Source organism: Natator depressus, chromosome 15 (genome assembly GCF_965152275.1).
Source record: "Natator depressus isolate rNatDep1 chromosome 15, rNatDep2.hap1, whole genome shotgun sequence".
NCBI lineage: Eukaryota > Metazoa > Chordata > Testudines > Cheloniidae > Natator > Natator depressus.
The window spans coordinates 26,600,901-26,628,046 of NC_134248.1; the positions used below are offsets into that span (position 1 = coordinate 26,600,901).

Genomic DNA, 27,146 nt, shown 5'->3' on the forward strand with positions numbered 1-27,146 from the left:
GGGGGAACGATAGTTAGTTCCTCGGGCGCGACTTTGCGTTTGACCCTTACGGCATCCTGTAGCTGCCTGAGAAGGAACGGGCAAATTCCCGCCAATTTGAATCTCAGACGCTGAGGCAGTTATGTCCTATTCCCGGCTCGCCACCTCCCTCCTGTGACTGAGGTGAGAGAGACCTTTATACAGTGCCTCTAGGCTTAGGCGTTGCTACTGGATGCCAAGCTGAGGTACTGCTGGGGGGAGGTGTGGTACTGATAAAGTACCCCTGAGCGGGGGAGGAGGTTGATACTCGGGGGGTCATAAGGACAAAGTTCTCTGATGGGGGGGGGGGGAGAGGATCCTTGGGTTGAGCTAAGGCTCATGATGCAAAGTGCAGCGTTGTCAACCCCCAAGGTTCACGAATCATGAGTCAGACCCCCTGAAATTATGAGATTGGTCCCACCATCATGAGGATTTTTTGAGGTTTTGATTTGTCTTAATTTTTGAACAACACTCCCGTGTTTGTATGGTCATGCACGTTGTCAGTGCTCCCCTCCCTTATTACGGTTATTCAGGCCCCCGTTGCGGGAGCTCTCCCCTCCACATCTGCCCCGCCCCTGCCTAACACTTATTTCCACCCCCTTCTCCCCCCCAATCAGTTCTGCACAAAGCCTCCTCTGGGGCTCTTCATCCGCCTCTCCCAGGCTTGGCAGGGCAGCTGTAGCTAGTCTTCTTCCAGGACTATGGGGCAACTCCAGGGCTCTTCAGCTCCTCTCCCCCCTCAAATGCTGGATGTTGCATGTAGGGTAGGGTGGAGTGGGCTAGGCTTTTCGTTTCTTCTTTGCTTTTCTCAGAATGATGTGGGCTCAGCTCCCCCTGTATGGAAAGAGCTCTGCCTGGCTCCTGGAGCACTGCTTGTGTGTGATTTCAGTCACCCTGTCTGGGCATGGTAAGGGTGGTAAAGGGTTAGAGAAAGGGTGGTAGCACGAAGCACCATCAAAAAGTGCTTCAGGCTAACATCCAAGGTATTACCAAGCCAACTATTCATCAGTTGGCTCAGTGTGGGGATAGGGGGTGAAGTGTATTTCAGATCTGATCTATGAAGAGACCCTTAGAGTGCTGAAGGTGTTGGAGAATGTGATCTATGATGCTGACACAAGCTCTGAGCATACTGACTATGGATGTGGTTTATGCTCTGAAGCACCAGGGTTGTACACTTTATGGTTTTGGCAGCTAAACTGATCATTAAGTCAACAGGATAACACAAAGTCTGCCTCCTGGAGAAGTTGTTGTTTGGCTGCTTTCCCCCCCACCTTGCCACCTCGGGAAGAGCAGCCAATCAGAGTAGGTTTCAGGGCAACTTCACCTGTAATCCTCTTCTGTAGTCCAGCAAGGGCATATACTCTTGACTCCAGCCTTCTCAGCCATCACCTGTCTTGGGTAGATACCTTGCTCAGAAGGGGGAGAGAGGCAGGTATTTCCAGGCTAAACAGTTCCCTGTCTGCACTGTATTATTCCCCAAAAGACAGACTGCCTAAGCAGGCCTTCTTTGCTTCTGTCCTCAGAGACAGCAGACAATGTAATTGTCAAGTTATAATTTGCTATATAGTTTTCTTAGCAAGCACTCTTATTCTTAACATAAAAGCATTACAGAAAACATTAAAAGCCAATAAAAACTGACACACACAACAAGCTTACCAGAGATCACCCCTCACTCCAGCAGGGGCTCTGGTTGGTAATTAGTCCTTAAAACCCAATATAGGTTTTTTCTTGTGGTCACAAGTTTAATCACAAGTTCAGCTCAGAACAAGTCTAGTAGAGCCTCTGTGGGGCAAAGACCTTCCAAACCTTCCCTAAGGATTGGACCCCATTTGGACCAGAGGTCCTGTCTGTTTGCCGGATCAAAAAGAAGATCCTGAATCAGTTTTAACTCAGGCTATATAACCAAAAATTCTTTTTGTCTGTTGGTCCCTAGAGCATCTAGTTTGACTAGTATATGCAAGCATCTCTCCACGTAGTGGTGGTGGTGCAACAACCTGAATGAGCTTGCCTAATCATGATCCATTGCTCTTAGTTCCTGGAGAGCTGTGGTCTCTCTTCCCCATAGAAATATCCTACATGAGGGATGGTATACAAGTGTAAAATTAAAGAATTAAAAAGTTAGCTTAAGTCTAGTTAAGAAAATATATGTTTTGAGGAAAGGCCCTGACTAGCAAGCAGAAGGAAGGCCTTGAAAATAATAAGTGATAAGGCCAGAAGGAATAAAGTAGGGAGGATATCTGGTTCAAAGACTAAACTAATGAGATAAGGGATAGTTTCTAAAAAGAAGGCCTCTGACCCATAGGGGTGACTGCAGATGGGTTTTAAATTAAAAAAAAAATCTATCTTAAAATGAGCCAACATTGATCTTCCCACCCCACATACCAGTGTTCTCCTATGTGACAGGTTGAACAAAAAAAAAAAAAAGCTGTTGGACAGCAGGAAGGAGGGGGAAGAGATAAGGAGGAAAGGCCTTGGGAAGAATGAATGTTGTAAATGTTATCTGAATTAAGACTGGAAATAAGGGTGAATTGGTAATGACATTATTTGTTTGTTAAAGGGTATTTAAAAAGTCAGCTCTTAAAGGGTTCATTGCCAATACCCATCTGACTATGTTGGAACCAAGGTGGGTCTAAGCACCCCTGGATTTAGCCTGTTTGTAAGTATCTTGATTAAATGCTTATGTTTTGTTAGTGTTCAGAGGTAGTAAATTACTTATTGTTTGGGCTTTGGGGGCATGTTCAGAGCAACTGTATAATGTATCATTTGGCCTTTTGATTTAATAAAAGAATTTGATTAAATTGGTGTTTGATAATTTCCCATATCATTTCAAATATTAATAATTCCAACACCTAAACAGTACATAAACACTTGCCTTTAATACAAAAAATTCCTAAAATACTTAATTCAGTAAGGTTAACTTAAGTCTATAAGGTTTGTCTAGGATATTGTCATATCTGTCACAAGGACTTCCTTTACAGAAACCTGCTGGGGGGGGGGGGGGCGGTGGTGGCAAGGGTAGGGTTGGGGGACTGGCATGCCCTCTCAGCTACACATCTGCCTGGGACAGCTGCAGTCTTATAAAGTGTCCTTCTCCAGCAAAGGAAGCCATTCACCCTGAGGAGAAGACTACTCAGCAAGAGGAAGTGGAGATAGCAGGGACTTTATCCTTTAAGAGTTGGGCTAATACCAGGAACTCGGAGAAGGGGCAAGATCAGACTGAAGAGGATTATGTTCAGAAGTTTATCTTCCATAGATCTGTAACTCTTAAGCTTTTTAAGAGTAGAGTGTGTGGGTGTTTAAGAAATTCCTTGGCTAAGCCTATATGATCTTGCATTACTGCCATGTTGCCCCCAAAGAATGTAACTTAGGTAAATCAGAGTTCATGCAACCAGAAGGACCCTGTAAGGAAAATGACTAAACTACTGGAGGCTCAGGAAGGCCGAAGCACTGGTTCTAGGTAGTCAGACTGGAGTCCCATTATCAGAAGGGGTATGAAACAGGATCCACAGGGGGGGGAAGTGCACCTCTGACCCAAAATCTGGAGCAGGAATCACTGTCTATACCCAGGGCCTTTAGGAGCATGTAAGATTCAGCTGTTGGATCCCATCATAGCAGACAAGTATCCTTTTAGAGAGAGGGGGACTGGACCAAGCTGTAACAGGCCATGGTGGAATTTTCATGCAATCTCATGCCACTATCCCAGGACAAACTGATGCAGAGCTGTGTAACTGTGGCTCCTACACTCACCTAGAAATATTGAGCCTGTTGGCAAAATTGGTGAGAAAATTTTTGGGGAAAGTGTTATACTTGGAACTAAACAGATTGTTAACCTGAACTTTAAATAATTTAAAACAGTATCTGTCACAGGGTTTACTACTCACCACTGGGGCACCTCATTGTGGGAAGATCTCGGGATTAGCTCTCAGCCAGTCTAACATCCCTTCCTTTGGTTGCTCATGACATCTCTGTACCCTGGACTCAATTGGTCCTTCTTTGAAACTCAGGGGGCTCCCTCTTCGTGGTTTGACCCTCTAGCCAGGTCACTGTAGTTTTCCCCTTCTCAGAGTGTCAAGTCCCACTGGATGATCTGTCTCAGGCAGCCTTCCATTCTTCTGCCCAGGCTATACTATTTCCCCAGTGGCTAATAAGGGAACCTAGACTCACCTGCTACTCTAGGTTCCAGCTGAGGGACCCTATGTCCACTAACTATGGTCCAAGCAATCCCAGACCATGTTTCTGTTTCCCTGGGCTCTTTCCCATTTTCCCTTCTCTTCTGACCTACCCCTGGGTTGCCACTGGAGCTTCCTCAGCTCCCTATGACTACTTTACCATGTCTCTTGTTCTTGCCAGAATCTACAGTCAATGGCAGGATCCCAGGGCTTTCTCCCCCTAGACCTCTTCCTGGACTCTTGCCAATTCACCTCCCCTTCAGGGAGTGACCATAGAGTTCCTTCCTATAAACCCTTTTTGGGGGCTGTTTCCTGGTTATATACTAGGCCAACCTGCTCAGCTGGGCTTCATCATCAGTTAGACATTATCAGTCCTGACTCTCCTCCAGGTGCAGCCTGTCACATGGTTAATGGACCCTTTCTTTCTTACTCAGGCCTTGTGTGGTGTGATTACCCCATCACAGAGTCCCTTAACCTTGGATACACACAGCTTATTGTACCATCCTCTTTAAATATAGAATCATAGTATCATGACAAAGTCGGTTCTATGTGATAATACCAGTTGTTTAAATGTCACTTTGCTTTAATGCCATTTAGCTTTTGCTACTATGATTTCTATCTATTTATCAGAGGTAAAGAAGTTCTTCAATATGTGGAATGATATTGAACTTCTGACAAATGATGACACAGGAAGTGGACGACTGAACATAGGTTCCAGACAAGAATGTGGAACTGCCTTGTACCAAGAGGATACGCTAGTTAAAATAACTTCCTCTGAAAAGGTAGAATTTATCAGGATCAGAGCTGCTTATGCTGGAATTTATTGGAACTATGTAAAAAAATTGTTTTAGACTAGTAGATTATTATATATTGTCTTATTTTAATTGTTGAAAAGCATTACTCTTATCTGTATTTTTAAAGGTACTTTTAGTTGCTTATATTTCATAGCTCTTCTTTTTATTTCTAAGGTCTTGTTAAATCCAAAACTATATGCATGCAACTCAAGTGATGGCTGTATTATTGTGGCTGACAGATCAGTGTCACTTCTTGATAGCATTTGCCAGTCTTTTCAGATGCACATTCAATTTGGTGAGTTTATTGTTTTGGAATTAAACTAACTGCAAGTGAAAATTGCCTATGGATTCAGTTAATTAAAAACAGCTTTATTATTTTAATTATTTTCTAACTGAAAATACAGGAAGTACCCTTCATCAATATATCCTAGATTTAAAAAAAAAACATTATAATAGAACATTTGTATAAACAATATGGCACCTCTGTTGCCCCTAGAGGTCATTAACAAGGCTCCTATTAACTTTATTGAGTATAAAGTATCGGAGTATAGAGGTCCACCTATGTGAAGCTCTTTGCAGGATTGAGGTCTGAAGTCTCAATTCTGGAAACATTTATGGGTGAGCTTAATATTAAATATGTGACGAATCCTAATGCCTTCTGTGGGACTACTCCACATGAGTGAAGATGTGTGTGTATTTGCAGGATTGGGATCAAAAAGTGAAACTGCAGATATGATCCAAAGACTCCCCAATTTGCATCTTGAGTGAGAATTGGGAGAGATCAAATCTATATAACCATGGAGACAAACTATATCTGCTATTTTTATTACCTTGAAAGTATGTAATATGTGAGAAAGAAAACCATGACCAACTAATATTGCTTTTAGATTTAAAAGATTTATATTACCACAAAAGTTAAACAAAACCATTTATATCATAGAATACAAAACCCTGTTGATATTAGAACAGTGATTTACCAGCTCTTCACACAAAATGAATTGTGGACAATTTTTAGAATCATTATATTAGTCTCAAGCCTGATTTTGGGAGGTTTGTGCTCAGCCTGGCCTCTGCTGCTTCTCCCTCCTGCCCCTTCATCCAGGTCTTAACTTGCCAGGACTTGCTGTGAAAAGTGATATTAAATGTACAAATATCACTTTTCACAGCATTATTTTTATTATTGAGTCTGCAAAAAAAAACCCTACATAAATAAATTGCAATGTGTATACATGCATATTTATTTGTTTTTCCTGAAGTTAATTAAGTATTTTAGTAGAAAAGTGTCAGTGCAGCCACCAGCAAGAGTTGGTGGCCACATTCTGAGGCCACCAAAAAATTTGTTGTAAGAACCCCTGGCTTAGAGCATGTGGAAGAATGCTCCTTTCTTAGCACTTCTATAAATCAAAATAAATATTTGAAAGAATTTGAGATGCTGCACTACTAACTTATTCATGCTTGAACTGCATTGTCTATGACAACCTAATATTTGAAATTTTGGTTTGGAATTTTCAGATACTGAAGTGGATGTGGTTGGTTTGTGTCAAAAAGGACGGTTTCTTGTGGTCGGTGAGAGAAGTGGTAACCTACATCTTATTCATGTACCATCAAAGCAAACTTTGCTAACTAATGTACGGAACTTACTTTTTTGTTCCATTCTCAATTGCTTGCATGCTTTTTTATTTGTGTCAAATATCAAAATATTAATAAACTGAGTATCTTGAAGGTGACTCTTGCTTTGGCTGACTATGCATGTTAGGTTATAAGGAACTGTCCCCCCTCCCCCCTGTAAATGTCCTGTGAGTAACAGATCTAGTGAACTTTATTTAAATACAAAAAACAAAACAGCCCCATTTTGTATGAGGATAAGGACTATTTCTCCAAGAGTGTGCAGGATTGATCCCTAAAGTAATTTTTTATGTTACCAATTCCTTATTATTCAAAATTGCACGTTAATGCAGAATTTCTGTAGGGGAAAAAAGTACAGGTTTAAATTAATATGTATTATTTCCTAATAAGCACATAATTTTAATCCAACATGGAATAACATTTGTCTTTATGTTGACTTGTATTTCAGGTTTTGGTTCAGAAATCTGAAAATGAAAAGACTTATCTAAACCTTATTATAGAAAAAGATAATGCAGATGGAGGTAAGTTTTTTCTTATAATTCTTCCTAAAAATAGCCCGGTTTTAACTGTCAGAAGAAAAAATAAGCTGGATGTGATCTTAACCATGAGTAATGTATCTGTAATAAAAATGAATGTGCTGTGATAGCTGGACTGGACCCCTTAGGGCTCAATCCTGCAAGTGTGGAGCACTCTGGCCCTGATCTGACAGAGCACAACAGCACATGCCTAACTTTAAGTATAGGAGGAGTCCCATTGAACTGCATTCTTAAAGTTAAGCACATGCTTATGTACTTTGGTGGATCAGGGCCAGAGTGCTCCGTACTTCCAGGGCTGAACTCTTGACTGAGCTCATGACTGACAACTTCAGGAAAACAAGGAGAAATGTGCTCCTTAGTAACCATTTATGTATGTTATATTTTTCTGTACATCTCTTCTTGGTGTGTGTTAATATTTAAAAGTGGATATTCACATGCATTCAGGATATTGTTTAACAGGCTGTCTCATTGCTCCTTTAAGCCCAGATCCTGTAAACATACATGTACTTAACTGTACACATGTGAGCATTTCCACTCACTTCAGTGGAACTTCTTGAATGTGTACAGTTAAGCACATGGATGAGTTTTTGCAGAATCCAGACCACAATCACTTACTAAAGTGTTTTGGTTACATTTAATTTCAGATTTTTCATTTTGTTTTTTATTTATAAAAAAATGGGAGATAAGCATGTTATTTGGGATGACTGTACTCCAGAACTTTTCATTTTCCACAGCTACTGTACCAGGGAAGCTGCTCAGGTTTCCTATATATTGTTTTAATTAATTATTATGCCCCACTTGACAGGTGGCACAGGCAATAGGGCCTGATCCAAAGCCCACTGAAATCAGTGGAAAGACTCCTATTGACTTAATTGGCATTGCATCAGGCACATCCTGAGCATCTGGTTATTCTTGTGGTGAAATCTTGACTTCTACGAAGTCTGTATCAAAACTCCCATTAACTTTAGTGGTGCAGGATTTCACCCTTATACGTTGTAAGTACATTGAGTCTTTAATAGTAATTTGTTTCACTTCTGTTGATCTAACCAAAGAAGCCAAATTGCATTGTTTGTAACTACATTTTTGTGGTACTAATTTATATATTGAACTGCTTATTGATGTTTTGGAAAAACAAATGTTTTTTGACAAATCTATTTAAGGTAGTTAGTGACTAAAATTTTATAATGGCTGGTGGATGCTTTAAACAATTTTTTTCTGATGCATGCCTTTTTACAAGTACTGGCTTCTAAGTGAAGTACTTGAGTTCTTTTTTTGTTGTTTAGAAGTTTGACATCAATATTTATTTTTTCTCTATTTGGCATATGTTCCCTCTGAAACTAACCTGGTTCTGATTGTTTCTTGTTTCTTTCATTATGCACTACCTGTCTTTGCTGAGGCATGTTTTCAAATAGTACTTAGATATGAATGTCTGGGGTGTTACATTTTCATTGGACAGCCTGTAACTTCAGATATCCTTTCCTTTGCTGGTCTGACAGCATTGACTGGTGGGAATTTAGGGGATGAATTTAGGATCTATTCTCTTAGGACACTAATGTGAGATTTTAAATTTATGTTGTTAGTTTATTTTTAGTTGGTAGCATCTTTTTGGTTGATTTAGAACCAGTTCTGAGAACTTTACTTTATTTTTATATATATGAACACCTATTGACTTCAGAATCTCAGGATTTGGCCTTTAATGGTGTATATGTACTTAGTGACATTAGTGAGAAGGGGATTTTTGTGCAGTTACAATAATACTTAACAGCATCACTAGTATCAGCAAAGTTCTATGAATTATGTCATTCAGCTGCTGTTAGAGTTGCATGGGGTAATCTCAGGCTGTGTTATGTATGTTGCTCTTAATTTTGGTCCCACATAGATTTAAAAAATATATATATATCATTCTGTGCTTGGTAATGTTCTTACATTTTATTTGTTAAAGTAACTAGTTTGACCTAATTTAAAATTATTCTAATCTGGTGAAAAGTTTGGTCTAAATAATTTTTACACTTTAGAAACTTAAGTTTGTTGTATTTGTGTTTATTTTTATAGGCATCTATCACATATTCATTCTCACAAGCAATGGATTCTTTTGCATTATGTGCCTCCCACTTGCAAAAATTCAGGAAGGTATGATGATACAACTCATGTTTAAAATTAAATTCCAGATTCCTGTGTATTAACCTATAATAACTAAAATACTTTTGCGTGCTGCTTTCTATAGTGGCTCAGAGTCCAGTCCTGTGAAGTGCTGAGTGACCTCAACTCCCATTGGCTTCAGAGGGAGCTGAGAATGTTCAGCAACTTCCAGGAAAGGGTCTTAATCATTCGTAGAGCTTTTGTTTTTAAGACAGTGTGAACTAATTGTGAATGATGCAAGATTTTAGTTTAGTCTTAAACCCCCTCTCCTCCCACTAGTTTTGTATACTATTTTTATTTCTCCCACCCAACCCCCACTGCAAATTACTTATAGTTTACATTCCCTTCACTAATTCTGTTTCTTATTGAGAGTATTGCTTGTTACGGGAATAGAATTCCAAGTCATAGTATTACTGTGTTAGTTATATTGAAGAATATTAGAAATTACTTTAATGAGGTCACCAACAGCACAGGACCACCCTGGGCTTTCAAAAAGTTAATTTTCTATAACGCCATAGTATGACCAATAGAAACACATGTGAACTTTGATTATAGCGTTGTTAGTGCTGTACAGAGCTGTCAGGTTGGCATTACAGCTATCCAATATGAAACTATGAAACCACATTTTGTTTTTTACTTTTTTTTTTTTTTAATTTTTATGTAGCAATTGACAAGATGGACATGATTACAGCAAAGAAGGTAAATAGCAGTATCTGCTAGTGTACCAATTGGTGTATCTGTTACAAATCTCCAATTTAACAAAACTTTGATTTGTATAGTTTATCAAACACTTTGTTTGAAAATTTTTTAATTGCTGTAAAGCTAACTGATAAATGGGTAAACTGAAGTTCTCTTTACATCCTAAAGTTAGCGTTTAAGTTTTAACAAACTTTTATTTATTATTCCATAAATAACTCTGTGTGTTTTCATTTTTCCAGTTACAAGGAATGATCAAGACTGCTTATATTTCTACAAAGGATTATCACACCCTTGGTTGTCTGAATTTTGTGATTGGTTACTCGATGAACAACATCCTGCTGATAATTGGGGTAAATGTACATACTGATATTTTATTGAAAAAAATGTTATGGAGACAAAATGATTAAAATTATCTGATGCATTCAGATGTCTGTTAATATAATGATAGTCTGCAATATCAGTAATCTTTTGATTGATTAAAAGACAATGTCAAGATTTTAGTTTTAAAGGGACAATTTGTCATTTCAAAACTGGGCATAGTGCTATGACGGTTAATGGTAAATGTGTGGAGCTTTATTAGTGACAATACTAAATTGCAGGATTTTAGTTCATCTGCATGCACTCTTGTATTTCTCATTTAATCCTTGTTCTCAGAGGGCCCAATCATGGAGCACATGATTTATGAGGAGAGGCTGAGGAAACTGGGATGGTTTAGTCTGCAGAAGAGAAGAATAAGGGGGGATTTGATAGCTGCTTTCAGCTACCTGAAGGGGGGTTCCTAAGAGGATGGATCTAGACTGTTCTCAGTGGTAGCAGATGACAGAACAAGGAGTAATGGTCTCAAGTTGCAGTGGGGGAGGTTTAGGTTGGATGTTAGGAAAAACTTTTTCACTAGGAGGGTGGTGCAGCACTGGAATGGGTTACCTAGGGAGGTAGTGGAATCTCCTTCCTTAGAGGTTTTCAAGGTCAGGCTTGACAAAGCCCTGGCTGGGATGATTTAGTTGGGGATGGGTCCTGCTTTGAGCAGGGGATTGGACTAGATGACCTCCTGAGGTCCCTTCCAACCCTGATATTCTATGATCTAATGTCAACTGAAGTCAATGAGAGTCTTTTTATCAGGCCCACATTCAACAGAGACTTGCCAAAGTACAATATAAAGCCCCAGTCTGCCAAAGTGCTTGAGCACGTGCATAGTCCCATTGATTTTAAGGGAATGCAAATTATGGACATACTGAAGCACTTTTCTGGACTAGGGCTCAATGTAGTCCGACAGATACATACTACTTGATCCAAAACCCATTAACTTCATTGCAGGACTTTCCATTGATGGGCTTTGGATCAGGCACCATGTCCTACTTGGATGCAAATTGTCTGTTTGTAAAAGTTCCGTGCTTTTGGAAGAGCCACAAAAATCTATTTTAGTGGGCAAGAATGATTGATTTAAATATTGTGATATAGTCAGTTCCTGAAAATAGGAAAGGAAAAAAGCTACTTTGATTTTTGAAATGTGTTTATCTTAACTATTAAGAGGCTGTGTAGGATACTCAGCATGACTTGCAACTTCCTAGAAGCCTTTTTCTATTAAACTTCAATGAATGAGACAAACTTGACAACTACCAGAATTTCTAATATACAACCACATTTTGTTTTGTTTTTTTTAAAACAGGGTAAAGGTGACTGTGTGCTCTCCAAATGGGAGGTGGATCCTAGTAAAAACCTGGTGTCTGTTCAAAGTTTTGCTGATTCAAGTATGATTAAAGGTAAAACTTAAAAAATTTGCCTGTAAAATAAGAAGTCTATTTATATAAATAGACAGGAATATAACTGAAAATATCTTGAGCTACTTTTTGTAATTGTTAGTTTACTGTTTTAATAATACATATAGTATTGCAAAAGGAGATTTTATTTGGTTGAGTATATACTGCAAGCCTAAATCTATGCTTCAAAGTTGTTAACTTTTTGAAACAGATTTTTCTGCAGTGAAGTATTATAAGATGTATGACCTACAGCTGGATTTCCATTTTTTACAGGGTTGAATAAACTTTTCCTGTTAATCTACTTTCAAATATTTGTCTCTAGCTGCGGAGTGAATGGGAGCATTGTTTAGTAATGTTATTGTTCTTCCTCCTGGGCTTACTCCTAAAAGGTGCTGAGCACTCTGGTTTGAATCCAACAAAGCAGTTCAGCAGATAAAAACTTAAGCATTTTTAGGATTGGGGCCTACTGTGCCACTAGGATGACTGACTCTGTAAGATCCATTTAAAAAACTCTAAAGAAACTGCTTTGTAAATGGGTATTTCTACAGAATATTTGCAATTCAAATACGTTATTCCCAGACAAATATATATTTTCTTTCCTAGATGCAGTGCAATTTCAGGTCATAGACAACTTGTTGTTTGTCCTGGATAAGGAAGTAAGTATAATTTCACTGATCTGTCTGAAATTGCTTTTACAATGATTTTTTTAACTAATGATTTAAAAAACCTTTTTATAAGGTAGAAATATGCCTTTCCTTATAGAGGAGTTTGATCTTGCACTGTGCTTTTTTCTTTTGATAGAAATACTTCAAGACCTGGTACACTTATTTACTGTATTGTAAATATATTGGTGTTCTCCTTTTTGGACCTGTCAACCTAATAAAACGTTTTGATTATGTCAAGAAAGTATGAAGTGGATACCTGACTTTTTGTTTTCTTCTAGAACATTTTGAGCATGTGGGATGTTTATTCTCTTACTTTGATTTGGGATTGGCCTTTAGTTCATATTGAAGAATTTCTTCTAACTACAGAATCAGATTCTTCTTCAGTCATAAGGTAAATGAAGAATTATAGTACCATCTTTGGAATATGAAGGGTCTATTACTGCAGGAACTGTCCAACCCTCATTTGACTTCCTGTGTGTCTTGGGGTAATCCCCAGTTGGTGACGTATGACAGATCTCATTTTTGCTTCTCACAGCGTTCCACTGACATTTTTCTAGCTCGGTAAAGCACAATACTGGATCTGCAGCCCAAGTATCCTTGACTTCCTTCCAGAGAGGGTAAAAATGAGGCCTCCTGCAGAGTGACTCTCCTTATTACTATTAAAGCAGTTTAGAACCCTCCCCCTAGAGTTGCAAGCATCATGTTGGCAACACTCTCATCTGCTGGACTGAACACTGGAGTATTGTTCTCAAGACTATGAGATAATAACATTATCCATAGTAAATGCTATATAAATTCTAATTATCTTCAAAGTAGGAAAATAAGTGGTATCTCATTTTGCAGGTTATGAAATTGAGGCACAGAGTTTAGGTGAACTGGCTATACCTACAAAAGAAATTGGTAACAGAGCAGAGATTAGAACACAAGAATTCTAGCTCTTACCATTAGACCATACTTTTCTTCCAAGTTTGCCACCACATGCATGGTTTCAAGCTTGGAAATTGAACTCCTATCCTATGTATGGTAACATATTGTTCTACTCTAGGGCCATATAGTGTAGTACTACAATATCTCAGTTTTCATAGAATACCTAAATTTTACAAATTGTTTCAGTATCTTTTTATAAACTTCATAATTTAACATAAGATTGATTCGGGTTTTTTTTCTTCTTTATAGGCAAGGGATTGCCAGTCTTAAACTAATAATTTTGACAGTACCTGTTAACAAACAGGTACGAATCTCTTTATTTATCTATATTCTGTTTTATTTTGATTACACAGCAGTTGAAAAGCGTGAAGATACAAGATGGTTGATTGTGCATGTAGTCAATAGTTGCCTTTTTCCTCAGTGTTTGCACTAAAGAAACCCCAAACTGGTATAAAAAGCAACCATTATTTTGCTTTCTATTAGTTGCCCAATATGAACAGGCATTGGAGTTAAGATAACTGAAACAGAATGTTGGAGTGAGATTAGCTGATATGCTTGTTTTTAAAAATATAATAAACATAGATGACATCTTCTAAAACAGTGTTCAACTTTCTCAAATTTTTGGCGTTTGTCCTCTGGGGGGCTCCAAAAAGTGCTCAATAAATTTTTTACCTCATTCTGTAGAAACACTCCAGAAAGAATCCTGCAAATAACTGTGGGGGTTAATTTATTTTATCAGGCTGCACCAAATTTTATGAGTTCTACATTTACATTTTTGCTTTTTCCCTTATTTTATAGATGAGAAACCTCATGGTTTTTTCACTGCCTGCAATGCACCTGCTCTATTCTTTGGAAGTATCTGATGTTTCTTCACTGGTTCAAAGTGGAATTAGCACAGTATGTTTATATTTCTTTAAAAATTTAAGTGTTTTAATATGTATAACTTCTAAAGTGGTTGCTATGTTTGTTATTTCTTTTAGATTAGAGCCCCAAAAATGGTAAAAACTATACATTCATATAAGAACAATTCCTTCCCCTGATGATCTTACAACCTAAATTAAACAAAACAAAAAAACCCCATACCCTAAAAAATAATCCAAAGGACAGAGGAAAGAGATAAATTTATACAAACGGTGATCAGGGTGGTGCTGAGCCCATGTCTTGTTAGTTTAATATTTTTATATTATTGGCAGCTGCCAATAAATCTTGCTGTTAGATTTATGGTTTGTGGGGTTTTGTTTTCTTAGCGTAAATAATTTTTTTTTTTTAGGTGACGCTGCTGAGGTAGGTTTTTATGGTAGATTTAATTGAGGTGACAGCTTGACAAATGGATTTTTGGAGGGACGTTCCAAACACAAAGGGCAGTTTGGAAGAAGGAGCTGAGAGATAGCAAAGGGTTATCAACGCTTGTGTCACTGGTAGAGTGGAGTGGGTATTGGGAAATGTGAATGGATACCAAGACAGAGGTGTAGGTAGCTGTGCATTACTGTCCTCATTTTCAAGATGCTAAATAAGTTCTAGATTGCCTGTGCAGCACAGTGCGGAACTGGTCAAATGACTCAGGAGTATAATATGTTTGAAGCACTTGGCAAGAAAGATTATTTGGGCCATGGCATTTGGAGACAATAGAGGCTAATATAAAAAGCCAAAGAAGAGGAGATGATGATAGTCAAGGCAGGAGGTCAGGACAGAAATTTTGGCTTTCTAGATGAAGAGGAAAGGTTGACTTTTAAAGACGTGAAGGAAAAAGTGACTGTCACAGTTCAGGGCCACTCCACCTGTATGCCCCTCCATGGTCCCTTAGGGCTTCCACTTTAGACTCCTGGCTCTTGGGTAGACAGCCATGCGTCCCTCCCTCCTGACTGGGTTTTTTCCAGGCTGCACAGTTCCTGCCTACACTGAGATATTCCCAGCGAGCCAGACTGCCTAAACAGGCCAGCATCTGTGCTTCACATTCTTTCCAGAGGCTATGAACAGCTATAATTATCAGCAGTCACAAGTGACCACACAAATGTAAGCAAGTACGTTTATTTTTAAGGTGAAAACATTAGAGAAAAAACATTAAAAAATAATAAGGGAAACTACACGCTTGCTAAAAAGCTTATCAGAGATCACCCCATCCCCGACTCAAACCTCAGGCTCTGGTAGATGTTAGTCCTTTAAACCCCACAACTGTTTTTTTTTTTTCCCCATTGTAATAAGTCTCAGATTCAGAACCAGAATAACCATGAATAGTTTGATCTTTTTTTTTATATTGCTTGGGCCTTTGATCTTGGCCTCATGTAACAGGTGAACCACAGACAAAGCTCCACTCCTGGGGGCATATTTTGAAAAGGCTGGGTTTTTGTATAACCATTGGTGAGCAATTTGCATTCACTTCTCCCTAGATATTTACCAGGAAATTCACTTTACACATATTGTCCCAAATGTCCATTCACGCTGGGCATATTGTTCAGTATATTCCTTTGATCATCCAGGCCTTGCATTCCATTTCCCTCAAAGAGGTTACATAGAATCCTGGCCTAAAGTAACACACAAATCATTAATTTAATACATTGGACCTCAAAAATATTTAAACTTAATTCAATAATGCCTCCCAAGGATACTGCAGGAAATTGCCATATCTGTCAGGGTGATATGGCCTGGAAGTGGGGAAGAAGGTGAGGGAGAGGTCAGAAATGACACTACTGTTGAGGGCTTGAGTGTCAGAATGAAAGTGTCACCAGTAATTGAGCTGAGGTAATGGGGGGATTTTGGGTAGAAAGACAGAGTTCAGTTTGGGCCATCTTAAGTTTTAGATGGTGGCAACCATCCTGGACAAAATATTAGTGAGACAACAATAGGTGAGATATTGGATAAGAGAAAATAAATATTTACATTCCAAATTAATAACCTCTTCATTATTGTTAGTTGCTTTGTACTGCTTGAGATTTATTTTTTTGTAACTTTTAGTTTCTAATAATTGTCTACTGCAGGATACAATATACTTTTTGGAGGGAATTAATGAAAATCACCAAAAGTAAGTCATATATTTGCATTTAATTAGATTACTGTTATATGGACATGTGTACAATTATTTTATATTCATACACTGTCATAATTCCATAATTGCTTTCAGGTCCCCTGAAGGCCCAGTGTCTGTTTTAGTATTGAGAAGTTTAACAGAAGCCTTGCCGGAAAACAGGTATATTTTCTGTTTTGAAATTTTGCTTTCCCTTTATGTAACTTTGATACCTTATCACGCTTTATTTAATTTCTCTCCGTAGATTAAGTCGCTTACTTCACAAGCACAAGTTTACTGAAGCTGAGAATTTTGCTGTTCAGTTCGGACTGGATGTTGAGGTAAATGACTCATACTTGGCAATAAATTAAGAGATTAATTTGTGAGATTGAATTTATGAACTGAGTTTCTGTCTCTGTTAATTTCTTAATAGGATATAAAAAACATTCAAATTGTGAATTAGCTTTAAAATAAACTGATTTAAGATGAGCAGTTGTGTGTGAAAGAAGTAAATTTTCATCTGACATAACTAATATATCTCTGAACCATTCTTCATAAAGTATGCCTTCTGATGGAGGTTACCCATATAAGCATCAGGGGTGTAGCACTGCTTGAAGAGCAGCACTTAATGTATGTTGATTAACAATAATAAGACTAATTGGTTTGAGTCATTGCATTATTATTAGAACTTCCTTGGGATACTGGATCCAATCCTGCAGGGTGCTGAGCTCCCTCAATTCCTATTGGCTATTAGAGACCTCAGCATCTCCCAGGGGAAGCTCTCTTGGCCTTATTCTGAACTTGAACTATTTCTTTTATAGACAGACCGTTCTTAGTTGACAAAAAATCACGTTAGGGCCAATACTGCACTAGCTTTTTCTATGGCAATTCATTGGAGTTTGCCATTTGACTCGGATGGTAGCAGAAGCAGGACTGTAGCACTCGCCTTAGATATGAAATGCTAACTGTTTATGTCCACTAGAAAATTTGGTTAATCATATTTTTTGAAATTGATCAAGAGAAATTAGAATTTATCAACAAATAATTTTTTACTTCGAAAGAGAGTGAGTTAATGGATGATCAAGATAGATGGGATTAGCAGCATGTTTTGATTAGTTAACTTTATAGTTGTATTAATAATGATGAGTTAAAATAGCTATAGGCGCTTTTTTTTTTTTTTTAAAGAATTTAATCTTTCCAGGGTCCTGAAGATAAATAGGAGTTTATACAACTTAACTCAACTTTACAAAATATCATATGGAAAAAGCCTAGAGAACTCTGTCACCGACCCTGCACTCCTGCGCAAACATGTATAGTTTAGTAAGCCAAGAAGTACCATGATAGTTAGGCACTTCTTAAATGAGGACATTCACCTTATTTGGACCTAGTTTCCTCCAGAATAATATTGTGATCTGACCATGTGATGACCTTTCAACTAGAGTAACAGCCGTGTTAGTCTGTATTCGTAAAAAGAAAAAAGAAAAGGAGTACTTGTGGCACCTTAGAGACTAACCAGTTTATTTGAGCATGAGCTTTCGTGAGCTACAGCTCACTTCATCGGATGCATAGCATATCGTGGAAACTGCACTGCAGTTTCCACGATATGCTATGCATCCGATGAAGTGAGCTGTAGCTCACGAAAGCTCATGCTCAAATAAACTGGTTAGTCTCTAAGGTGCCACAAGTACTCCTTTTCTTTTTTCTTTCAACTAGAGAGAGAGATTCTCTTTAAAGCAGTAGGACACTAGTTTTAAAAGTGTCTGCCTTTGTTTTTTAAAACAGCTTGTTTACAAAGTAAAAGCAAGTGCCATTTTAGAGAAATTGGCTTCATCTTCCATTGGGAGTTATGGTCAAACAGTTTGGTTAGATCTTGTGGATGAAGCTAAAGAAAATCTGCATAAAATACAGGTATGTTGCACGACTCTTGTTGCACACATTCAACCAAGCTGAAAGGGAGCCTAGAGTTAAGAATTTTAAACTGTTTCTTTAATCAAACAGGATAACCATTTTGTCGTGAATTACTGCATAAATACTCCATGGCTGACGTATGAAACAACTCAGGAAATGTTAAACTATGCTAAAATCAGAGTAAGTTTTATATGAAATTGCTCATACCAGTATATTTCTGCTCTGTTTTCCCACTTGACTTGAATGACTGTCACTCTACAAGGGATGTTGCAGCTCAACAAAGAATGATACTGTTTTGGAGGACTGGCCAAAAAATTATGCAGACTAAGGGCTAAGCAAAAGGGGAGATGCTGTTGAGCACAACTTTGTTGCTTCTCTATGCTAGGGTAAAGCATATTTCCAGTTAACACTTACTGTCAACAGCAAGCATGCCAGACACATTGCCTAATATGAAAATCATTTCTGCTTGTAGATGTGGTGTGTGGGCTAGTTTTCTAGCTGACTTTCCTTGTGCTCTTGAGTGTTGTGAAGGGATCCTTTTCATCTTTCCCCTGCGCAAAGAGCAGGACAGGGTTTCGTTTGCACATTGGAAACCAGGATTTAGTCTTGGGCGCAGCAGGTTTACCAAGCCCTTTGCATGGACTGAAAACTAAACACTTATTTGAATTTTTCAGTCTTTTCACACTCCAGACTTTCCTGCCTTATTTAAAAGAACCAGGTAGATGTATTATGGCCCTGATCCTGCAAACACTGCATACATGTAGAGGCCTGTTTAGATACTTTTTGCAGATCGGATACACGTTTGTGTATCTGCAGATATCCACTGATATCTGCGGATTTGCAGGACTCTACACTGGGGGCTGGGCTAGGCTCCAAGGCATCCTCCTGCCGGAGCCTGGTTGGGGAGAGCCATATGGGCAGCTGTGGGGAGCCTGTGCAGAGTCACTGACCCTCCATCTGTCCTCGGCTGGGCAGAGAGCTTGGAGGGCGGGGATATGGCCAGGGGTTGCTCCCCCGCCCACACCCTCCTCTGTTCCCCCTCACACGCTCCACGGGCAGGTGGACAGTCCACCACGGCTCCCTGGCTGGGCTCCTCACTGGCCTGGGAGGGGGAGACCTATGGAGCTGCCTGGGGGCTGCTTGGGCCCCCAGCCCAGGGCAGGTGGAAGGTCCGCCATGGCTCTCCACGGCTGCCTGCCTGGCTCTAACTGTGGTCGGGCTGCGGCTCCGAGCCGCCCCCCTCCCTGCACGGATACAAAATTTGTATCCACATCTGTCCTGCTATCCACAGAAATGGTCCACGGATATAAAGTGGATACCTGCGAACTTGCAAGGCTCTTCATACATGCAGAGATCCCGTGGAAAGATTGAGAACTTGCAGGATCAAGTCCTTGATTTATGAAGATACTAGTTTTTTGTTAGTGTTTACATGAAAATTCTACAGTGCTGTGCAATATCTGATACATTATGCATCAACAGTATTGTCAACTATTGTGTGTTAATACATTCATTTCAGATCTTGAAGAGAGATGACAAAATGATTGCTTCCTTATCTGATGGGGTTCAAGTGTCCATAACAGAAGTAAGAGAACAAATAAAAATTGCCTTAATTTTAAAAATGTGTTAACTTCCTTTAAACAGTTAAGCAATTTTAAAAATTGGATTAATGTCTAAATGTCTTAAAAATTTAATCTAAAAACACTCTTAAAATATGAGATGAGATCCTGATACTGATATTGCTTTCAGAATGAAATTCTTCCTCTTCCTATAGAAATGAATGGTTCTTGAGTACTCTAGAAGCCAGAGAGATCAATCTGATGTTTGTCTCTTGAATTTTTAATGTTCTGAAGGAGCTTTTAAACAATTGTAAAATGTTTGTGTTTATGAAGCCCTGTTGCAGCTAAAATGGTATTCTGACAGTGTACAGGAGGTGGAGTGTAAACCATTTATCGTCTTGAATTTTTGGAATAATATGTACTACGTGAATTGTCCTGCTTGACTAATTGGATAGAGATTTTGGAAACCACCTGTACCTATCATTTTTATATTGGTTTTTCTTAACCATTTTAACGTCACTTTCTGAATAACTAGAGTTTTCCCTTCAACTAAAATAACTCCTTTATCTCTGTACAGGTACTGAGAGCTCAAGCAAGGCTAACTACTTTCTATGGAGCCTTTGGACCAGAGAAATTCAGGTTTCCATTAAAAAAATTTTTTTCTTTTTATGTCGGGCTTTCCACTTGGTGTCTCCTCCTTCATTCATACTTTTACTCTCTCCCCCCGCCCCCAGAGCAGGTAGTGGGAAAGGAGCAGAGCTCCACTCCTGTCCCTAACATGACAACTGAGGTAGCACAAAGGAGAGGGAAGTAACCTGGCTCCAGGAGCACGTGGGAGAAAAAAAAAGGAATTGTGACCATCAGTCATAGTTCCTTTACTCTGAATCTCAATTTTTCCCCAGAGCTGCTCATGGTGTTAGCCAAAGGCTCAATCTAGTATGTCAGCCTTTTTCCTTTTCTTCTATGGTCTTGTTTAATTTCCTATCTGCATAGGAGGTCAGCCTGCTCTGCTGTTTGTCTCCTTGATTGATTTATTAATTACAAGCAAATTAAACAGAGAGAAATGTGTATCTTCCTTGTATGTGGGGTCTAATTTTCCCTCTATGCCTGTACGCAACCATTAGGTTGGTGGTAGTTCTGCCACACACGAAGGGGGAAATGCACACCGCAGCCTTTTTTTGGACATTAGTATTCATTTCTTCACTGGGCTCATGATATACCACCAAGTATTGTGGCTCCTTGCAAAACAAAAACTGAGGAGGCCAGAAGGGAGCGTACAAAGTAAACCCTGGCCATTTGAACCAGAAGAGAAGTTAAGTCAAGCTTACATGGTGAAAATATGTAACCTAGATTTTTATGTTGCAGATGCTGTATTTTAAGCATTATTTAGCAGAAAATTGGAATTTGTGGATGTGTGTCATAGAAGAGAGATGATTTTTCAAAAACCTATATTCACTTTACCACTATCTCTGTTCTATAAAACTTGTTGGAACGTGTGTATGTATTTTAAATACTTTACGTGAAAGCCTAAACACTTTTCCTCATCACACTCCTAGTGGAATTGCTTGGACTGAATTCTTGAATAATGAAGATATTTTCAAGAACATCCTTTTTCAGCTAGAAGAAGGCAATCTTCCTTGTGCGCAATACCTCTGGCTTAGGCATCAGGTATGAAGTCTCAAGTGTTTTTAAAATCTCTGGTTTCAGAGTAGCAGCCGTGTTAGTCTGTATTCACAAAAAGAAAAGGAGTACTTGTGGCACCTTAGAGACTAACCAATTGATTTGAGCATAAGCTTTCGTGAGCTATAGCTTTACTTCATCGGAGCTGTAGCTCATGCTCAAATAAATTGGTTAGTCTCTAAGGTGCCACAAATACTCCTTTTCTTTTTTTAAAATCTGTCGTTCTAGAAAGCCCAGTATTAAACACCTCCTTGACGAGTAGAAAGTCTGAGAGAATCCCATCTTTGAGGCTGACTTACGTTATCCTATTTCCTTTGTGTTCTGAACTTGTTACTGGTTAGACAAATTAATTTCTGTTGTAACATTACAGATAAGTCCATTTTGGGGGATGCCAAAGCCATGAAAGATGACATTTTTGGGACTCTGTCAGGCTTGCTGTCTCGTGTTTACCTTCTCAGGAGCCATAAATCTTGCTCACTAACAGAATTTTTAAGGCTTGCTTAAGACTTGACTGCTGCCTTGAAAATGCTTTGAAAGCAGCTATGTGGATTGAGATGTAACAAATCCAAAATGCTGGCCACAAGCTATTGAATTTCCCATTGTCTTGCTGGAGAGAGCTAGAGATCCATAACTTTTTGGTTTTCTAAAGCGATAACATTGTAAGCCCATTTCTGCTTCCACTGAAGTTTGTGGCAGCAAGATTGTGTTCTATATGTTGTGATAAATTCACTTCACTTAGATTTTGTTTAACTTGACTACACTCTCTTTAACATGACATGTTTTCATATCACTGAATGGCCAAACTCTTCAGTAATATAAAAAGCCAAGTTAGAAAGAGCAGTATCTTTATTATATAATAGCATATATGCTATAATAAAAACAATTGTTTTGCTTTTTATATCTTAGGCAGATTTTGAAAGCAGCTTTGATGTGAAAATGCTGGAGGACCTGCTTAACACAATCTGTGCCACCATTCCTGTAAAAGAACTGTGTCTGTGGTTTAAAAATGTTGTGATTCCTTTTGTAAGGAGGGTTGTGCCAAAAGGACAGGTAAAACTCTTAAAAGAAACATCCATGCAGATGACTTTTATATAATTTTTTTTTCAGATTAAGGTACACTGTTATACGCAAGCCTCTTGCAGAAATGGTATTTTTGATACTCAGAAAAGCCATTTCTTTAATATTGTGACTTTCTACAATTTGTTTCAAAAATTAATAATTTTACTTTATATTATTGTAAATGTTTTGCTTTAACACAACATTTTAATCATTATGTATTTCAGAAAATATTAGCAAAATGGCTGGAACAAGGAGCCCGAAATCTTGAATTAACTGATAAGGTAAAGTATCAGGGGGGTAGCCGTGTTAGTCTGTATCCACAAAAAACAAGGAGTCCAGTGGCACCTTAAAGGCTAACAGATTTATTTGGGCATAAGCTTTTGTGGGTAAAAAAACCCACTTCTTCAGATGCATGGAGTGAAAACTACCTTTTCTAACTTTACTAATTTTCACTCCAGGAATCTGAAGTGTTTTTTTACCCACAAAAGCTTATGCCCAAATACATTTGTTAGTCTTTAAGATGCCACCGCACTCCTTGTTGTTTCTGATAAGGTAAAGTATATTTATGCTGAAAAAAACCTTGTATTTCTACACTTGTACTGATAGTCTCACTAATTTCTAATATTTTGGGTAGGTAAATTGGCCAGAAAATGGACTTCAAATGGCAGAGGTGTTTTTTACAAGTAAAAATCCAGGTGAACTGGGCCTGGCATCTTCCTGGCGTTGGATTCCCTTGGTAAGGAGTATAGTTAATTGATAACACTATGTTGCTGACTAAATATTTACATTACTGGGACAGATCTTAACATGTAGTCTTTTTATAATATGATTGCTAAGACCCAGTAATAGCAATCAAATACATATTCTTTTGATGAGGGAAGACTAATTTTAGGGAAATGAGGAATTAAGTTCCTATCTTCCTTTGTTTTATCTTTTAGCTGTGTTAACAAATGTCCTTTTTGCTAGCCTTAAAACATTTGCGGTTCTGAAATTGGGATGTAACATGTCTCTCCCTAGCCCAAAAGGGGGCAGGGAATTACTTATAGCATGTCAAAGTTCCTGACTGATCTTCTCAATAATATTTACAACAAATCTTTTGACACATTCTGAACTTGTTTCAGTGATTATACAAACAAAATCAATTATGGTAGCTCTGACAGTTTGTTTGTTGCTGTCTCTTCAGCAATACAACATATTTTTGCAGTTTGTCACTTTTATTGTGTTAGTCTCTAAGGTGCCACAAGTACTCCTTTTCTTTTTATTGTGTTGTGACAAATCATAACACTTAGCAAATTCCCGTGTTCAATAAAGTTGAGAATCTCACTCTTGCCATAAATCCCTATATATGAAGGTAGTAAATATACTATAGTACAATTTTGTATAGCACCTGCAATATAACATTACTACAGAACAATTTATGGCTTAAAAAAAAAAAAACAAACAACAACACACATTATCAGGAGGACATAAACCTATTAGCAAGACATGAAAGGCTACCGTGTGGTGAGTGCTCACCAGTCAGGTTCAGGGACCAACTCAGGCACACAGATATTAATGATGGACAGCAATACAAAATTGTCAGATAGAACTCCCTTTTTGTTTCTTCTTCCCCTCTTTTAGAGCCTTCTGGGTGCAGTGAAGAGGGACAATATGGTGTTTGCTACTCTCTCACCAGCCTTTTTTTTTTTTGAATCCTACTCCTACATTAATTCTGGTGTCTGTCAGCTTTTCTTAGCAGCAGCATGAAATTGACATGATTCTTGAGAGTGTCACTGTAGTATGAGAAGGCCCTGAAACATAAATTCTTGTATCAGAGGCCCAGTCTAAGGCCTGAAGCCTGAACCAAAGTAAAGCCTGAACCAAAGTACTTCCAGGCAGTGATAAGCAAAGCTGGGCTGTGAGCCAGAGGCAGGTCCCACTCACAGAAGTTGGCAAGAAAAGGTTGTTAGAGGCATGTGCACACACACACTAAGTGCTAATGAGAGGAACTTGTGCCAAGACGGCGGCAAGACACTCCATAGACATAACAAGGAACAGGCAGGTATATCTTAAAGACAGGGTCAAAAGGACAACATGATGGATAGATTCGTTTGAACTATGATGAGTAATCAGTCCCGCAAAGGTATAAAAGTAGGTCCCGGAGCGCATATCTTTGACCAGCCTAGGGGGCAGTGGAGTGTCTCGCCACTGACTGAGATGTGTCCATTGCCAGGGAGCACAAATTCGTAGTATGCCCTGTAGAGGCTATAGGGAACTATTACTATGCTTCATTTGACAATAAACCTGGCTCAGGTTCCTTCATACCTTACTAGAGTCTGTGGTTTTTGGGGGTTCTCTCGGGGTCTGCTATATTAGCTATCTGCACAGAGCGGGAGCAGCACACAGAGGGAACACGCATGCAGCCATCTGTTATCATCGAACAAGAGCGGAGCACCACACCGGTAGCTACCGACAGTCACTGCTGAATAGAAATGGTGAAACTAATTAGTCTTGTTTAACTTGTTGCTGTTTGCCAAAGTTCTGGACCATGGCAAAGGCAATGAACATGCCTATTTGTAGAGGCAGGAAAATGACACTGAATTGGCTTACTCTTTCAAATGTAAACTGAATGTATCTCGACAAAAGAAAGACAAACTTAGTAGATTTTGTTTGTTTTAATGAAAGCTTAAATTCCACAGAAATAGGACTTTCCCCCTTCTCCCCATGCGATGGGGGTGTAGGCACAAGTAGCTTTTTCAAATCATGGGTTAGTCCATGCAAATAAAAGTAAATTTATGTAGGTTATAGTCATAAGTATTCTATAGATACAGTAGCACCTGTAGATATGGTGGGACAGGTGACAAGAAATAAAGCGCAAAGCAAACCAACTGCTCATTGCAAAAGCTGAAAATGTGGAAACTATCAGTAGAACAAAGTAATTGTCAGAGCTGCTGTCTTTAAACCGTCTGAGCCCTACACGTTAAATGCTCAATGAAAAGCAGATGAATTGTCTCTTGCCGCTCCTGATATGTCCCATTTTTAGACTCTGGGCTGACTTTTTTAATTGTATGTTTATGAAAACAATAGCAGTTCTACAAAGACCTTCACATAATATGCAAACATCAGACAATTATCAATAAGTTCCTCAGGAAATTTTTCTCTATGATGTTTCAGAAGTGTGGTGATTGTGAAGAGGTGCATCGGTTAAAGAAGCTGGTGAATGATTTACAAGAATTGGTAGATCTCTACAGAAAGTACAGCTGCAAACTAGCGCTGTGTGATTTTGAAAAGGTAGTACTGCAGGCTTATTAAAAATAATCTGAGTACTGTCTGTATGGTTGGCACGTCATAAAAATCACTGAGCCAGAATAGTTCTGCGGATTATTGAGCATAGGATTTCAAGCCAAGAACTACATGGTAATAATCCGTGCTCTGACACTGACTTTTTGGTTTGTGTACACTTTATGGCATGTACTATATGAACTCAGCTAGCATGGGTATAAATACCAGCGTAGATGGTGAGGCACTGCTTAGGTGTGTAGAGTACAAACACGCCAAAACTTTCTACAAGCCCAAACACTGCCTCCCACATTTAGTGCTATTTTTAGTAGTATAGTGTCCCGCAGCCTCCCCCCATCCAGAATTTTTCACTGCTGCATGTAACTATGCACCACAGTGTGGACACAGCCCACTTTTAACTGCAGCATTGGCCACCCTCCTGCATCAACAGGTGAGTGAACTTGATGGGGCCAGCGATGAAAAGGACAGTCCCAGTAGCAAGGGAGGGAGACACTCAAATGACAATAGGTAGTGCCTCTCCCTGGGAATCTGAGGCACCCATTGGCCGGCTGTGGGAGAGGAGTGCTGATTGGCCAGTATTTCCCAGAATTTAGCCCAGTTCAGGGGCCATGTGGAGCCTCTTTTGGCTCTGTGCCAGCAGCCCACTCTACCACTCAAACTAGGAATAAGAACCTAGCCTGACAGATGCTGTGGGTCTAGCCAGTCAGCTGTTTAGGGGGGGTGAGGAATGAGGTTCTTCCCATATGCCCATTGGCAAAGGACCAAGGAGTTTTCCTTGCAGCACTTTCAAGCCACAGTGGGTTGAGTAGGAACACACTTAGTACCTGTAGTCAATTGCTGCTGACTCACCAGCATGGCACCTCCTGCTGGTCAGTCCGGGAATGAGCTTATCTAGCTCAGGAGCACCCTCCTCTGGCCAGTTTCTCCCTGCCCTTACCTGCCCCTCTGCAGTCCCTTTATCTCCACCATGTATAGGCCCCACATCCCTCCTGGACCACAGTGCCCCTTACCTTGGGGTGCTGCCCCACACCCAGGGAACCCCACTCCCCTGAGACCACCTCACCTCAGTGACCCACTGCCAGTCCTCATCTAGCCCCTTTATTCAGGGGCAAACTGCAGTCTGCGATGGCCACTCACCATTGGCTAGGGGGTTGGACCTGCTGCCTTTCCCTGCAGCCCCAGTACCTCCTTAGGCCTTTCTGTCAAGCCTCAGCCTGGGAGGTCGCCAGGCCTGAGCTCCCCAGCTCAGCTTTCCCCTTCCTCAGCACTGCTCTGTTGAAGGTACCCTGTGCTCCAAGACAGTCCAGTCCAATCCTTCCTCTCCCAAGGCTGG

General features: G+C 39.3%; 1 protein-coding gene across 1 annotated transcript in view; it reads left to right on the forward strand.

Moving 5' to 3' along the window:
• The first annotated feature begins 87 nt into the window (after positions 1-87).
• Positions 88-27,146, forward strand: part of KNTC1 (kinetochore associated 1) — an 81,041-nt gene continuing 53,982 nt past the window's right edge. The window contains exons 1-25 of the mRNA XM_074972997.1: positions 88-162; positions 4,818-4,969; positions 5,156-5,276; positions 6,494-6,609; positions 7,056-7,128; positions 9,196-9,273; positions 9,947-9,981; positions 10,221-10,331; positions 11,648-11,741; positions 12,342-12,394; positions 12,682-12,794; positions 13,580-13,634; positions 14,129-14,227; positions 16,306-16,349; positions 16,449-16,514; positions 16,597-16,672; positions 18,114-18,239; positions 18,330-18,419; positions 19,756-19,821; positions 20,373-20,434; positions 21,352-21,463; positions 22,382-22,525; positions 22,759-22,815; positions 23,169-23,270; positions 25,688-25,804. Of these exons, the coding sequence (XP_074829098.1) occupies positions 4,838-4,969; positions 5,156-5,276; positions 6,494-6,609; positions 7,056-7,128; positions 9,196-9,273; positions 9,947-9,981; positions 10,221-10,331; positions 11,648-11,741; positions 12,342-12,394; positions 12,682-12,794; positions 13,580-13,634; positions 14,129-14,227; positions 16,306-16,349; positions 16,449-16,514; positions 16,597-16,672; positions 18,114-18,239; positions 18,330-18,419; positions 19,756-19,821; positions 20,373-20,434; positions 21,352-21,463; positions 22,382-22,525; positions 22,759-22,815; positions 23,169-23,270; positions 25,688-25,804 (2,142 nt within the window). The 5' untranslated portion in view covers positions 88-162; positions 4,818-4,837. The remainder of the gene's footprint in view (positions 163-4,817; positions 4,970-5,155; positions 5,277-6,493; positions 6,610-7,055; positions 7,129-9,195; positions 9,274-9,946; positions 9,982-10,220; positions 10,332-11,647; positions 11,742-12,341; positions 12,395-12,681; positions 12,795-13,579; positions 13,635-14,128; positions 14,228-16,305; positions 16,350-16,448; positions 16,515-16,596; positions 16,673-18,113; positions 18,240-18,329; positions 18,420-19,755; positions 19,822-20,372; positions 20,435-21,351; positions 21,464-22,381; positions 22,526-22,758; positions 22,816-23,168; positions 23,271-25,687; positions 25,805-27,146) is intronic.